The sequence below is a fragment of the Aptenodytes patagonicus genome, chromosome W (genome assembly GCF_965638725.1).
Source record: "Aptenodytes patagonicus chromosome W, bAptPat1.pri.cur, whole genome shotgun sequence".
Lineage (NCBI taxonomy): Eukaryota > Metazoa > Chordata > Aves > Sphenisciformes > Spheniscidae > Aptenodytes > Aptenodytes patagonicus.
Window position 1 is genome coordinate 45,814,006 of NC_134981.1, and position 16,536 is coordinate 45,830,541.

The 16,536-nt window shown below is 47.2% G+C and overlaps 1 protein-coding gene across 2 annotated transcripts in view; it reads left to right on the top strand.

Moving 5' to 3' along the window:
* LOC143172096 (nuclear cap-binding protein subunit 1-like) overlaps positions 1 to 16,536 on the top strand; it is a 72,661-nt gene that overhangs the window by 10,842 nt on the left and 45,283 nt on the right. Inside the window, exons 2-4 of one of the 2 annotated variants that reach the window (XM_076361346.1) lie at positions 5,213 to 5,287; positions 7,818 to 7,915; positions 14,883 to 14,946. In XM_076361346.1, coding sequence (XP_076217461.1) covers positions 7,827 to 7,915; positions 14,883 to 14,946 — 153 coding nt within the window. In that variant the 5' untranslated portion in view covers positions 5,213 to 5,287; positions 7,818 to 7,826. The remainder of the gene's footprint in view (positions 1 to 5,212; positions 5,288 to 7,817; positions 7,916 to 14,882; positions 14,947 to 16,536) is intronic. The other variant, XM_076361345.1, reaches the window with a different exon arrangement.

The window sequence follows — 16,536 nt, forward strand, 5'->3', positions numbered from 1 at the left end:
AGAAATAGTGTGGCCAGCAGGAGTAGGGAAGTGATCGTGCCCCTGTACTCGGCCCTGGTGAGGCCCCACCTCGACTACTGTGTTCAGTTTTGGGCCCCTCACTACAAGAAGGACGTCGAGGTGCTGGAGCGTGTCCAGAGAAGGGCAACGAGGCTGGTGAGGGGTCTGGAGAACAAGTCTTATGAGGAGCGGCTGAGGGAACTGGGGTTGTTTAGCCTGGAGAAAAGGAGGCTGAGGGGAGACCTCATCGCTCTCTACAACTACCTGAAAGGAGGTTGTAGCGAGGTGGGTGTCGGTCTCTTCTCCCAAGTAACTTGCAATAGCACGAGAGGAAATGGCCTCAAGTTGTGCCAGGGGAGGTTTAGATTGGATGTGAGGAAAAATTTCTTTCCTGAAAGAGTGGTGAAACATTGGAACAGGCTGCCCAGGGAAGTGGTTGAGTCCCCATCCCTGGAGGTATTTAAAAGACGTGTAGATGAGGCGCTTAGGACATGGTTTAGTGGGCATGGTGGTGTTGGGTTGTCGGTTGGACTCGATGATCTTAGAGGTCTTTTCCAACATTAATGATTCTATGATTCTATGATATGCTGCTAATATCTCTTTTTCAGTTGGAGTATAGCGGGCCTCAGATCCCCTGTATCCCTGACTGCAAAACCCCAGGGGTCGACCTCAAGTCTCCCCAGGTGCTTTCTGCCAGAGGCTCCAGGTACGGCCGTTCTCCCCGGCTGCGGTGTAGAGCACATTTTTTACATCTTGTCCTGCCCGGACTGGCCCCAGGGCTACTGCGTGAACTATCTCCTCTTTAATTTGTTCAAAAGCTTGTCGTTGTTCAGGGCCCCATTTGAAATCGTTCTTCTTCCGGGTCACTTGATAGAGAGGGTTTACAATCAGACTGTAATTTGGAATATGCATTCTCCAAAAACCCACGACGCCTAAGAAAGCTTGTGTTTCCTTTCTGCTAGTTGGTGGAGACATGGCTGTTATTTTGTTGATCACATCCATTGGGATCTGACGACGACCATCTTGCCATTTTATTCCTAAAAACTGGATCTCCTGTGCAGGTCCCTTGACCTTTACTTTGTTTTATGGCAAAACCGGCCTTCAGCAGGATTTGGACTATTTCCTTCCCTTTTTCAAAAACTTCTCCTGCTGTGTTGCCCCACACGATGATGTCATCAATGTATTGCAGGTGTTCCGGAGCTCCACCCTGTTCCAGTGCAGTCTGGATCAGTCCATGGCAAATGGTGGGGCTGTGTTTCCACCCCTGGGGCAGTCGGTTCCAGGTGTACTGAACACCCCTCCAAGTGAAAGCAAACTGTGGCCTGCACTCTGCTGCCAAAGGGATTGAGAAAAATGCATTAGCAATATCAACTGTGGCATACCACTTGGCTGCCTTTGATTACAATTCGTACTGAAGTTCTAGCATGTCCGGCACGGCAGCACTCAGCGGTGGCGTGGCTTCGTTCAGGCCACGATAGTCTACTGTTAGTCTCCACTCTCCATTAGACTTCCGCACTGGCCATATGGGACTGTTAAAGGGTGAGCGAGTCTTGCTGATCACTCCTTTGATCTCCAGTTGACGAATCAGCTCATGAATGGGAATCAAGGAGTCTCGGTTGGTGCGATATTGCTGCCGGTGCACCATTGTGGTTGCGATTGGCACCTGTTGGTCTTCGACCTTCAGCAACCCCACAACAGAGGGGTCCTCCGAGAGACCAGGCAAGGTGGACAGCTGTATAATTTCCTCCGTCTCCAAGGCAGCTATACCAAAAGCCCACCTGTACCCTTTTGGGTCCTTGAAATACCCTCTCCTGAGGTAGTCTATGCCAAGGATGCACGGAGCCTCTGGGCCAGTCACAATGGGGTGCTTCTGCCACCCGTTCCCAGTTAGACTCACTTCGGCTTCCAATACAGTTAGCTGTTGGGATCCCCCCGTCACCCCAGAAATACAGATGGGTTCTGCCCCTATATAGCTTGATGGCATTAGGGTACACTGTGCACCGGTGTCTACCAGAGCCTTGTACTCCTGTGGGTCTGATGTGCCAGGCCACCGAATCCACACAGTCCAGTAAACCCGGTTGTCCCTTTCCTCCCAATGGCTGGAGGCAGGGCCCCTCTAGTCCTCCTCACAGTACTCATTTCTCATTTCTTGTATGTACGAGTCAGAAGTTTCTTCATTAAGATCAAGAGTAAGATCAGCCCTTCTACTCTGTCTGGGGAACTGCCCGCTGGAAACTGGAGCAGCAATTTTCCTGGAAGAACCTCTTTCTGTGATTGTTTTCCCTTGCAATTCATGTACCCGTGCCCCTAGGGCTGAGGTAGGTTTCCCATCTGTCGTGGTTTAATCTCAGTCGGCTACTAAGCACCACGCAGCCGCTCGCTCACTCCCCCCCGACCCCGGTGGGATGGGGGAGAGAATTGGAAGAGCACAAGTGAGAAAAACTCGTGGGTTGAAATAAAAACAGTTTAATAATTGAAATAAAATAATAATAGCATAATAATAGTGTAATAATAATAATAATACACAAAGCAAGTGATGCACAGTACAATTGCTCACCACCCGCCGACCGATGCCCAGCCAGTCCCCGAGCAGCGGCCCCCCCCGGCCAGCTTTCCCCAGTTTATGTACTGAGCATGACGTCACACGGTATGGAATGTCCCTTTGGTCAGTTTGGCTGTGCCCCCTCCCAGCTTCTTGTGCACCTCCAGCCTTCTCAGTCGGCAGAGCATGGGAAGCTGAAAAGTCCTCGGCTAGTGTAAGCATTACCTAGCAACAACTAAAACATCGGTGTGTTATCAACTTTGTTCTAATCCTAAATCCAAAACACTGCACCAGCTACTAGAAAGGAAATTAACTCTATCCCTACCGAAACCAGGACAAAACTGCTGAAGGAGAAGGTGAATCGAGCCAATTTGCAGAAGTAAAGGCCATCCAGCTGGCTTTAGGCATTGCTGACCGAGAAAAGTGGCCAGTGCTCTGTCTCTATACTGACTCATGGATGGTGGCAAATGCCCTGTGGGGGTGGCTGCAGCAATGGAAGCGGAGCAACTGGCAGCGCAGAGGCAAACCCATCTGGGCTGCCGCATTGTGGCAAGATGTTGCTGCCCGGGTGGAGAACCTGGTTGTAAAAGTCCGTCACGTAGATGCTCACGTACCCAAGAGTCGGGCCACTGAAGAACATCAAAACAACCAGCAGGTGGATCAGGCTGCTAAGATTGAAGTGGCTCAGGTGGAGCTGGACTGGCAACACAAGGGTGAATTATTTATACCTCGGTGGGCCCATGACACCTCAGGTCACCAAGGAAGAGATGCAACATACAGATGGGCTCGTGATCGAGGGGTGGACTTGACCATGGACACTATTGCACCGGTTATCCATGAATGCGAAACATGCGCTGCAATCAAGCAAGCCAAGTGGTTAAAGCCCCTCTGGTATGGAGGACGATGGCTGAAATCTAACTATGGGGAGGCCTGGCAGATCGATTATATCACACTCCCACAAACCCGCCAAGGCAAGCGCCACGTGCTTACAATGGTGGAGGCAACCACCGGATGGCTGGAAACATATCCCGTGCCCCATGCCACTGCCCGGAACACTATCCTGGGCCTTGAAAAGCAAGTCCTATGGCGACATGGCACCCCAGAAAGAATTGAGTCAGACAACGGGACTCATTTCCGAAACAACCTCATAGACACCTGGCCCAAAGAGCATGGCACTGAGTGGGTGTATCACATCCCCTGTCATGCACCAGCTTCCAGGAAAATTGAACGATACAATGGACTGTTAAAGACTACACTGAGAGCAATGGGTGCTGGGACGTTCAAACATTGGGACACACATTTAGCAAAGGCCACCTGGTTAGTCAACACTCGGGGATCTGCCAATCGAGCTGGCCCTGCCCAGTCAGAACTTTTACGTACTGTAGATGGGAATAAAGTCCCTGTAGTGCACATAAAAAATATGCTGGGGAAGACAGTCTGGGTTATTCCTGCCTTGGGAAAGCCACACCCATCCGTGGGATTGCTTTTGCTCAAGGACCTGGGTGCACTTGGTGGATAATGCGGAAGGATGGGGAAGTCCGATGTGTACCTCAAGGGGATTTGAATTTGGGCGAGAATAGCCCATGATTTGAACTGTATGATGTTAATTGCTATGTAATATTATATGCCATATCTATGGTATTACAGTAGGAATGACCCAGATGAAACCGTGCAAAACACAGTAATGATGGAACCAGAACTGACTTCAACATGAAACAATCCAACACCACATACCATCTCCATCTTTCCTGCCCTGGAAGATTATTACGACAGATGGAGCCCAAAGTCATGGACTAAATGAACTCACCGAACATTTTAGAGGGATGGCCCACAGACTAAGGGGCACTACACTATATCTGTGTGTATATATATCCAAAGACAGGAAAAGGGGTGGTGATTAATGGGAATGTATTGGAATGTGGGGGACCTGGGCATGGCGTAGATGGTATAGAATAAGTGATGGATACTGTCCTGGGTTCGGCTGGGAGAGAGTTAATTTCCTTCCTAGTAGCTGGTACAGTGCTGTGTTTTGGATTTAGGATGAGAACAATGTTGATAACGCACCGATGTTGTAGTTGTTGCTAAGTAGTGCTTACACTAGCCAAGGACTTTTCAGCTTCCCATGCTCTGCCGACTGAGAAAGCTGGAGGTGCACAAGAAGCTGGGAGGGGGCACAGCCAGGACAGCTGACCCAAACTGGCCAAAGGGACATTCCATACCATGGGACGTCATGCTCAGTACATAAACTGGGGAAAGCTGGCCAGGGGTCCGCTGCTCGGGGACTGGCTGGGCATCGGTTGGCAGGTGGTGAGCAATTGCATTGTGCATCACTTGCTTTTTGTATTCTTTTATTATTATTATTATTTTATTTCAATTATTAAACTGTTTTTATCTCAACCCATGAGTTTTCTCACTTTTACTCTTTTCATTTTCTCCCCATCCCACCGGGACGAGGGGAGTGAGTGAGCGGCTGTGTGGTGCTCAGTTGCCGGCTGAGGTTAAACCACGACACATTGGAAGAGACAAGAAACATTTGTCCTCTCCAAGCTCTCTAGGCAATTCATCTTTTATAAAATTTCTAGCATATCCTGGCTCAACTGTGTCTTTTCTAGGTTGAATGATAGTAGCCTGTCTAATTGTTCCTTATACAGAAGCTGTTCTATACCCTAGGTCACCACCATCACCTTTTTCTGAAACTTTTCCAGTTCTGCTCTACTGCTATATCTTTTTGGGGAGGGGAGCGTGGTGAGTATGACTAGAACTGCATACCGAATGGAAGATGTGGATGCGCCATGAACCTATACAGTGGCATAATGTTCAGTGTTTTTCCCTATTCCTTTTCTGATAAGTCCAGTCTGTTATTGAATACTGAGATAAGGTTTTTATAGAACTATGTCGCAACCAATTTTGCATTCCTGAAGAATAGAGGGCAGTTCAGTGCTCACCACTTTATATGTGAAGCTGGTCTATTTTTACCATCTGTAGGCAAAAGTCAACGAGTCATTTTATGATTATCTTCTGCTTTAACACCCACACACCATGTTTCTCAAGTTTTTTTTTTTTTATCTGCAAATTTTCATGGATGGGCCCTTGTTGTTACCAAGTTATTTAAAAGTAGCATCTGCAAGCTTTTTCATATCCAATGCCTGCTCCCTTTCCAGATAATTTATGGATCTGCTGAACAGCACAGGTCCCTGGATAGATTCCTGTGGGATTCTGCTGGTGACCCTCCTCTTCTGTGAGAACTGATCACTTATCTTTTAACCAGTTATTTATCTGTGTAAGGACTTCCCCTCTTATACTGTGGTTACTTAGTTTACATGAAAGCCTTTTGAAGATCCAGCTAGGCTGTCAGCCATGTTTCTCATATTTACACGCGATTGTTGACTTCGTCAGAGAGCTCCAATAAGTTTGAGAGGCCTGACTTTACAAAAGCTGTGCTGCCTCTTCCCCAAACAGCATTTATGCTTATGCCTCCTAATGCTATTATTTTTTAAGAGTTTTCAATAATTTGCCCAATATGGAAGTCAGCCTTGCTGGTTTGCAATTTCCTGGAAGACCTTTACAATTGGTATCATCTTAGTTGATTAGATATCAGGTTGATTTTGAATGAGAGGATATGCACCCCAATTAATAGGTCAGCTATTTTATTCTCAAGTTCCTTGAACTCTTCAAGTGGGTAATCACTTGTTGGCATGTCTTCATCTAGACACAACTTCAGCTTTCAGGATTCCTTTTGCTAACCGCTCTTGTACTACTGTTTAGCACATCTGACTTCCTTTTTGCCTCTTTGCAAGTGTCTCTCAGTAAATAGTATGCATTTGCTGCATGGTAACTTTAAATAGTCTCTGTGCCACCCTCAAAAATGGAACATTTTAGCTGCCCCTTTTAGCTTCTATTCATAATACCCTTTTTGAAGCTAAGTATGTAAAATGAGAAAATGCAGTAGTGTATTTTTTACTCAGCATGTTATAGCCTATGTTGCTGTCATAGTTAGCCATGTAGTCAAATACTATGTCTTTTCCCTGTTTAGGCCTGGAGTTTCAATCCATCAGGGTTCTGTTACTTATTTACACGTTTAGCTTGTTGATCTGATTTGCATCTGTGCTCCCTTTAACATGCAACACCACTCTTCTACCAGTATGCCCTATACTCGCTCCTGCATGCTTTATACCTTGATGGTTCTTTAGTTTTACAGTGAGATTGCCCTTGCCTAGTCAAAATTTCCACCTTTCTGTTAACAGATCTGTTATCATAGCCACAATGGGAAGAGCAAATAGATACAGTAATCTCAGTGCCATTTAGTTGTATTTTCTGGAACATTGATACATAACTGTGAGCACATTGCAAAGAATTAACAATGTGCTAACGAAATCATTCTGTCCTACTTTTTAGGATGTTTCTGGGACTATTTCTTTTGGGTGTTTGGAAGATAATTCTCAGAGCCAATGAAATAGTTATCTTTTGCAAGTATTGCACTTGCTATAATTGTAGGTTTTTGATGCTTTGGGTCTAGTTTTGCAAGGCTGTAAAGGATAATAGGGTACTGGTATGCGATCGAGTTCTTGCAGCTTGAGTTCTTGCATCAGCTGATGCATAGTAACAGACAGTGAATATACAACTAAGCCACACTGTGGACTAGTTATGAAGTAAAGCATGTTTGTTAAGCTAGCTATTAAACTATGCTTTTATAACCAGCATAAAGACAGAACATTGAGATGATTAAAGCTGCAATGTTTTCACTTAGCAGGCTGCATTGTCAGTTCCCAGATCACTCTGATCTTCTGTGCTGTAACTGGAAAAGATGAAGTGTGTATTAATACACTCCCGATGTATAATAATTTTGTGTAACTTGAAGAAACAAAGGGTGCAAAATGCCAATTGTTTAGCGTGGTCCCAGCTGCCTAAATATAGAAGTACTTAAATCTTGTATGTGAAATTAACAAACTATAAACGTCACCAAAACTGTTTCATTGTAAATATGGGTGCAGTTGAAATCATAGCTGGCTATTTGTTTATAAGATTTTTACATGATTCATGTACAAATCTGGTACAAAAATCCCAAATCTTTTCTTATGATAATGTTGTATTTGGCAACTTTGTGCTGAAGATTGAAGCCTGTCTTTTAGCTGTTGACTCTAAAACTTGCTGATGTTAAATCTCCATGAGTGCCTAATTCAATCTGTCAAGTTTTATTTTTATTTATGTGTGTGTGTATTAAAAAATTGTGTTTCTCTACAGTGATCTTTCATCAATCTTGATTCCATTTTAATAGGGCCCTGTCATGCCTGGCAGTCATTCTGTTGAAAGATTTGTAATAGAAGAAAACCTCCACTGCATCATCAAATCCCACTGGAAAGAAAGAAAGACTTGGTAAGATGCTGCTTATTGTTATGGGTTCCCAGCACTGTTTATATACAATCATGGCTTCCCCTAACATCAGGGACCTTCAAAGCCCAACAACATTTAAGTAAAAGTTTGAAACTCAGCATTTCCTGAAGTGTTCAGTGAACTATGGTTGACGCTGTTATCTGGAATAATGTGAGGCTGGAGTATCCTGATCATGGATTGTTCATGTAATTCAGTAGGGCTGAGGCACCCTGATAATTGCATCCTGGATTATCCAGGATTTCTCTACAGAGGATGGCACAGACCCACTCTTTGCAGTGCTGCAGAGACTCTCAATGTGTTTGTACCATGCTTTCCAGCACAAGCACGATGAGCGTTGAACTGGCTCTGTCTGGAAGTTTCCTGTTGCTCCTGCTTCTTCTTCATCCCATTCTTTTTTCCTCTTTTTGTAATTATATGGAAGAGATAATTGAGCCAGGTCTGCATGGGAGCCAGTACAGTGTCAACAAAGTTTATTATTTAAAGTTCTATGCAGCTGTAGGAAATGATGTTGCAACAATGTAGCAAATCTCAATGAGAGACCTTATGGGGAGGGAAGATGGTTTAATTTTAAAATAAAACTGAAGTAAAGCTTATTCACACTCACCCTCTCAGGAATCAAAACATGAGTGAGTCCCAAGTAGTCTGTCCAGCAGTCAGGCACCAAGATGGTTGTATCTGGGTAATCTGTTCAAGATTCCTTGAATTGACAAGGACAAGGGATTCCCACCAGCTACTGAGTCCTCCTCATGTCTCCTGGGTTGTTCTTCATTTGGAAACTGTGTGCTGGTTTGGGGCCTTTTTGTATGCTTAAGGAGTTGACAAGTGGTTGCAATCTTTTGTCTTTCCATCCTGTGTTGGACACCTCTGAGAGTCAGTAGGATTTGCTCACTGTTTCTGTTCTGTATCTCTTTATCTGTGTGTCTTATGGCTCCTACCCTCTTCTGTCTTCCCACCATTATCTCTTAATGGCTTGAATCTTTTAGTCTGGATGTGGGCTATCACTTCTTTTAGGCTGCCCTTCCTTTCCCCAAGTTGGGTATCCTGAGAAGCTGCAGGTAGAGGTGTGCTAGGATCTTGATGACCTGTAAATCTAGGTGACATTAACATATGCTCTTATAGCCTGTCAGGGAGCCACAAGGGTAGGGTGCCCTGCAAGGAAAGGGGAGCCAAGGGTGACCCCAACACAGGCAGGGCAGTGGCCTCACTGACAGGGTGCAGTCCCTCAGGACCCAATCAAGAGCAGAGAGGGTCCATGATGATAACCAGGGTCAAGCACAGTCCGGTGATCACCAGGCAAGTCTGTAGTGATGAGGCAGGGCTGAGGTCGAGTCAGTGGGTCAGAATCGGGGAGGTAAAAGCCCAGGTGTAGGCATAGCTGCAACACAACTGCAGGTGTAGCTCATGCAGGGCCAGGTGCAAGAACCTCAGCTTAAAAGCAGCTCCCAAGGAAAAAGGGTTGGGGGGAGCCTCTGCTGAGCATTCTTCTAAGTCGTTATTTTAAGGCCACATAATGGGTCTGGCTGGGATGGAGTTAATTTTCTTCATAGCAGTCCGGGGGGGTAGGCAAGAGGCTGGGAGGGGACACAGCCAGGACAGCTGACCCCAACCGACCAAAGGGATAGTCTGTACCATATGACATTGTGCTCAGCAATAAAAGTTTGGGAAAAGGAGGAGGAAGGGGGAGACGTTCATGGTTATGACGTTTGTTTTCCCAAGCAGCCATTACATATGCTAAGGCCTCACTTTCCAGGAAGCAGATGGACATCCTCCTGCCAATGGGAAGTAGTGAATGAAATCCTTATTTTGCTTTGCTTGCGTGTGCAGCTTTTGCTCTCCCTATTAAACTGTCATTATCTTGATCCACAAGTCTTTTCATCTTCCTTTGGTTTTCTCCCCATCTCGTGGGAGAGGGGAGTGAGTGAGCAGCTGGGGGTGGGGTAGGGCATGTGTGTGGTGTTGGCTGTTAGCCAAGGCTAACCCACCATAGTCCAGCAGCAAAAGCTTGGGGGGATGTACTCAGGGCCTTCCTTCCCTCTCTTCTTTCTGGTGCTTTCACACTCAGACATTCCTATTCATTTTCCATTCCCACACAGGCGATCAGCTCCGGTGCAGGCACGTCCTGCAGTGGAGCAGCGGATCGCTGCGTACAGGGGGGTTTCCTGAGCCGGGGAACCCACAGGGGAGTGCAGAGACCCTTCGAGAGCCGGCAGCTCTCACGAGGGTGGCTGACGAGGCATGGGCGGGGCCAGGAGTAACTGGCTGCCACCCCCCACTCCCACTAAAGGCAGCCCCAGGGAGCGCTAGTGACCAGGAGTGCTGCCAACAGGATGGGCAAACAGGGTGTGGCACGTCAGCTAGGGTGTGGTGCAGCAGTTCGCGAGGGAGGGTGTGCAGGGAGGGTGCCTCTTCGAAGGAGAGGCACTCCACGGGCCAAGTGGGGGACTCGGCGTACACATAACCCAGCAACTGGGCACAGGTCAAGGGCACTCATCCTACCTGACCCTCAAGGCAGAATGGTGGACACTCATCTGAGGGTAAAGGCTGCAGCTCCAGCTGGGGGGTCTGCACCACCTACCCCAGCGGTGGCTGATGCCTCCACGCAGACGGAACTGCTGAAGGGAGAGGCTTCAGTGCAGACCTCAGGCTGCAGGAAGTGCCTAGACCTCTCTCCTGGGGTAGGGACAGGCAGCGGACCTGCCTGCAAAAGGTGTGCCCAGGTGGAGGACCTCCTGCAGCAGGTGGCTGAGCTGCAGGAGGCGGTGAGAAGGCTGCAGTAATGCAGCCTGATCTGCCCCCCGTATAACAACCAGCGCCACTAAGAAAAGGTGACGGGTGACAGTAGTAGGCGACTCTCTTCTGAGAGGTACGGAGGCACCCATTTGCCGACCGGACGCACTCTCTAGAGACGTGTGCTGCTTACCGGGGACTCGCATCAGGGACGTCACCGAGAGGCTATCAAGCCTCGTACAGCCCACTGACTATTATCTGCTGCTGCTGTTTCACGTGGGCACCAGTGGCGCAGCCAGGAGCAGTCTGAGGACTATCAAGAAGGACTACAGAGCCCTGGGAGTGGCGGTAAGGGACTCGGGAGCACAGGTAGTTTTTTCATCAATCCTGCCGGTCAAAGGGAAGGGGTTTGAAAGGGCCACTCGAATCTGGCGAGTCAACAAATGGTTACGGGACTGGTGCCACAGCCAGGGGTTCGGCTACTTAGACCATGGGACTCGTTTTAAGAAACCTGGTCTACTGGGGGCTGACGGGGTCCATCTGTCAGAGAAGGGGAAGAGCATCTTCGGTCATAGGCTTGCCAAGCTGGTGAAGAGGGCTTTAAACTAGAGATGCCGGGGGAGGGGAACCTCAATCCATCCCACTCCTACCAGTCTGATGCCAGGGCCAGCGATAGATGCCCAGAGCCTGGAGAAGGAACACAGGTCAGCAGGCGAGCGCCTGAAGAGCAGCACAAAGGAACTCCAGCCAGTAAGACAGCTTCATCCGGGGCCCAGCTTCAATGTCTCTATGCAAACACACGTAGCATGGGGAATAAACAAGAGGAGTTCGAGACGTGCGCGTGCCTGCAGGGCTACGACCTTATTGGCATCACGGAGACGTGGTGGGATGGCTCGTATGCTTGGAGTGTTGGGATGGAGGGATACAGGCTCTTTAGGAAGGACAGGCAGGGGAGATGAGGAGGGGGTGTCGCCCTCTATGTCAATGACCAGCTGCAGTGCATGGAGCTCTGCCTGGGGATGGATGAGGAGCCAACCAAGAGGTTGTGGGTCAGGATTAAAGGGAAGGCAGGGACAGGTGACATTACAGTGGGGGTCTGCTACAGGCCACCCGACCAGGAAGACCGAGCGGATGAGGCCCTCTATAGACAGATAGGAGCAGCCTCACGCTCACAAGCCCTGGTCCTCACGGGGGACTTCAGCCACCCCGACATCTGTTGGAGGGACAACACGGCAGGGCATAAGCAATCCGGAAGGTTCCTGGAATGCGTCGATGATAACTTCCTTCTCCAAGTGGTAGAGGAGCCAACGAGGAGAGGTGCTACGCTGGACCTTGTTCTCACCAACAAGGAGGGGCTGGTGGGGAATGTGAAGCTCAAGGGCAGCCTGGGCTGCAGTGACCACAAAATGGTGGAGTTCAAGATCCTTAGGGCACCGAGGAGGGCGCACAGCAAGCTCACTACCCTGGACTTCAGGAGAGCGGACTTTGGCCTCTTCAGGGATCTGCTTGGTAGAGTGCCATGGGACAAAGCCCTGGAGGGAAGAGGGGCCCAAGAAACCCGGGTAATATTCAAGGATCACCTCCTCCAAGCTCAGGAGCGATGCATCCCAACAAAGAGGAAGTCAGGCAAAAACACCAGGAGGCCTGCAGGGATGAACAAGGAGCTCCTGGACAAACTCCAACACAAAAAGGAAGCCTACAGAGGGTGGAAGCAAGGACAGGTAGCCTGCAAGGAATACAGAGAAATTGTCCGAGCAGCCAGGGATCAGGTTAGGAAAGCTAAAGCCCCGATAGAATTAAACCTGGCCAGGGACATCAAGGGCAACAAGAAAAGATTCTATAGGTACGTCGGGGATAAAAGGAAGACGAGGGAAAAGGTGGGCCCTCTCCGGAACAAAACGGGAGACCTGGTTACCCGGGACATGGAGAAGGCGGAGGTACTCAATGACTTTTTTGCCTCGGTCTTCACCGGCAAGTGCTCGAGCCTCACCGCCCAAGCCGCAGAAGGCAAAGGCGGGGACTGGGAGAATGAAGAGCCGCCCACTGTGGGAGAACATCAGGTTCGAGACCATCTAAGGCACCTGAAGGTGCACAAGTCCATGGGACCCGATGAGATCCATCCGCGGGTCCTGAAGGACCTGGCGGATGAAGCTGCTAAGCCAGTATCCATCGTATTTGAGAAGTCGTGGCAGTCCGGAGAAGTTCCCACTGACTGGAAAAGGGGAAACATAACCCCCATTTTTAAGAAGGGAAAAAAGGAAGACCCGGGGAGCTACAGGCCAGTCAGTCTCACCTCTGTGCCTGGGAAGATCATGGAACAGATCCTCCTGGAAGCTATGCTAAGGCCCATGGAGGACAGGGAGGTGATTCGAGACAGCCAGCATGGCTTCACCAAGGGCAAGTCCTGCCTGACTAACCTAGTGGCCTTCTATGATGGAGGGACTACATCAGTGGACACGGGAAGGGCTACAGATGTCGTCTGTCTGGACCTCTGTGAGGCCTTTGACACGGTCCCCCACAACATCCTTCTCTCTAAACTGGAGAGGTATGGATTTGATGGGTGGACTGTCTGGTGGGTGAGGAATTGGTTAGATGGTCGCATCCAGGGGGTAGTGGTCAACGGCTCAAGGTCCAGATGGAGATTGGTGACGAGTGGCGTCCCGCAGGGGTCCGTATTGGGACCGGTACTGTTTAATATCTTCATCAATGACATAGACAGTGGGATCGAGTGCACCCTCAGCAAGTTTGCAGGTGACACCAAGCTGAGTGGTGCGGTCGACACGCCAGAGGGACGGGATGCCATCCAGAGGGACCTGGACAAGCTCGAGAAGTGGGCCCGTGTGAACCTCATGAGGTTCAACAATGCCAAGTGCAAGGTCCTGCCCCTGGGTCGGGGCAACCCCCGGTATCAATGCAGGCTGGGGGATGAAGGGATTGAGAGCAGCCCTGCCGAGAAGGACTTGGGGGTACTGGTGGATGAGAAGCTGGACATGAGCCGCCAATGTGCGCTCGCAGCCCAGAAGGCCAATCGTATCCTGGGCTGCATCAAAAGAAGCACGGCCAGCAGGTCGAGGGAGGTGATTCTGCCCCTCTACTCTACTTTAAACTAAAGGGGGGTAGATTTAGACTAGATATAAGGAAGAAATTTTTTACGCTGAGGGTGGTGAAACACTGGCACAGGTTGCCCAGAGAGGTGGTGGATGCCCCATCCCTGGAAACATTCCAGGTCAGGTTGGACGGGGCTCTGAGCAACCTGATCTAGTTGCAGATGTCCCTGCCCACGGCAGGGGGGTTGGACTAGATGACCTTTAGAGGTCCCTTCCAACCCAAACTATTCTATGATTCTATGAGGCCAGTCTTAACACTTCTCTTGCAATTCTTTTGCTGCCAGACAACAGTCCAGTTAGATTTCTTTATTTCTGCTGAAATAATATCCGATATGGGTAACTGGTGACCCAGATAATTTACCACAGATATTTAGCTTTCTTGTGTTCCCACGTAAGAGCCAGCAAACTTGGTATACTCTGTAAAAATTAGGCAGGAATAGTGGTTTTGGTGTAGATATGTGTTGTAGGTTTTTGGTTACAGCTTTTTGACTCAGCAGAGACTAGAAATCCAGCGCTGTTAAAGTTAATGGAAGGGACTTCTTTATTTCCCCAAAGAAAGTAAGATTAGAGGGAGGTTATAAGAAGTGCTAGAGAGCTAAAATTTGAAAAATAGCTTTTTTTTGCTTTTTATAAATAATGGGTGATGCTGTATCTTTTAATCAATTAATTTGTAACACTAATATGTCTTCTGTAGCCCATTAGTTTGATGGGTTGAGAATGACTGGAAAGCAAATCTATTGTTTGGATTTTTTTTTTATTTTTCCTGGTATACCAATGTAGTTTGTCCTTTAGTGGACAGATGACAGCATCACAGGTCACCGTGAGGGTTTATGTAAAACTGCGTTTTGTTTAGCAATCTGCGTTCAAGCATTGCTTGAGTATGGAGATGAAATGTGTCTCTCTGAACCATGGTTCAGGTACTGCTGTTAAGAGCTTGTGCCAGGTTTTTTTGTGTTCTGTGGATAAATAGACAATTTCAGTCTTTGAGGTCTGCTTATTTTACCTGCTTCATAAGGGTAAACTCTTGCAAAGAATTAAGTATTTCATGTTTGTTTAGTATCTACATCACTTTTGCTGTGTTTCAGTTTAAACTAAATGCATCTGTTAATTTGCAGTGCTGCACAGTTGTTGAGCTATCCAGGAAATAATAAGATCCCCTTGAACTACCACATAGTAGAGGTATGTGTTTTACAGGTAACCTCTTTATTTCCAAAGTAACAATCCCAAATTAACTCCATGATGGATCTATTAAATTACAGTATAATTTAAGAGTCTGCAGTCTTATCCTGTTGACTTGAAGTGCAACGGCTTTGAACAGGTTAGATAATAATAAATTCAACTATTATTATTATTATTATTACTATTGTTATTAATTTATTTATGTGATGTTTAGGAGCCTTGTTCAGGAATCAGGATCTTACAGTGCAACAGCATTCTAAGTCGTGGTATTTCTCAAGCTGTTCTTGAATGTTTCTCTGTGTTAATCACTCTGATGTGCTAGACTGTCTTGGAGATGACTGCACTTAAGTAACTTTTATTCGCAAGATCTTTTAAGTTAGTCTTTTTTTAGTGATCTTCTAAGTCACTTGGATGAATTGTATACCAATGCCCCTGAAAGGCATTTGTTGTGAAATCGTGGTATGTTTTCTCCTTCAAGTTCGAGGATTTAAATAACCATAAATATATATTGGAATAGGAATGTAGTTTTACTCTTGCTGCCTCCTTTCAGTGGACTGCTAACAAGATGCAGAGCTGTATAAAACTTGCTTCAAAAACTCCTGTCTAAAATTAAAAGATAAAAAGTGATTGCAGTAATAACAGCAAATTGTCACGTGAAAAACTTAAAAAGAGGTAATTATAAACAAAATTCAGAGCTAATGGCAAGAAGTCATAAGATTGTGGAATGCTTACCTTAATCAAGATGGGATTAACAATTCAATTTTGCACCAAAACCCCAAATATTCTGAATGCCCTGAAACTTAGTTTTGGTCAGATTGAGACACTTTCTGTACTCCAAGTTCAGTCAACAGAAATCTTAGAGTTAGTAAGTTTTTCTACCATTAACATCTAAGTACTTTCAGGGACCTTAACACCTCAGGTGTTTGTTTGTACAACTGTTTTACAGAATATTACTTTCTGTTCAGTTACACATTACTTCCAAAAGCAGTTATCACAGATCATGATTAAACAGACTACTTAAAGGCCTTGAAAAATTATTTGATTCAGAAACTCATCAAATCTGAAAATAACCAAAGTTTGTATAGATTAAATTCTTATATTAATAGAATGGTTTGAGTTGGAAGGGACCTTAAATACCATCTAGTCCAACCCCCCTGCCATGGGCAGGGACATCTTTCACTTGATCAGGTTGCTCAGAGCCCCGTCCAACCTGACCTTAAACACTTCCAATGATGGGGCATCCATCTGGGCAACCTGTTCCACTGTCTCGCCACCCTCATCGTAAAGAATTTCTTCCTTATATCTAGTCTAAACCTACCCTCTTTCAGTTCAAACCATTGCCCCTTGTCCTTTCGCTGCAGGCCTTGGTAAAAAGTTTGTCCCCATCTTTCTTATAAGCCCCCTTTAAGTACTGATAGGCTGCAATAAGGTCTCCCCGAAGCCTTCTCTTCTCCAGGCTGAACAACCCCAACTCTCTCAGCCTTTCTTCAGAGGAGAGGTGTTCCATCCCCCTGATCATTTTTGTGGCCCTCTTCTGGACCCGCTCCAACAGGTCCATGTCTTTCTTATGCTGAGGGCTCCAGAGCTGGA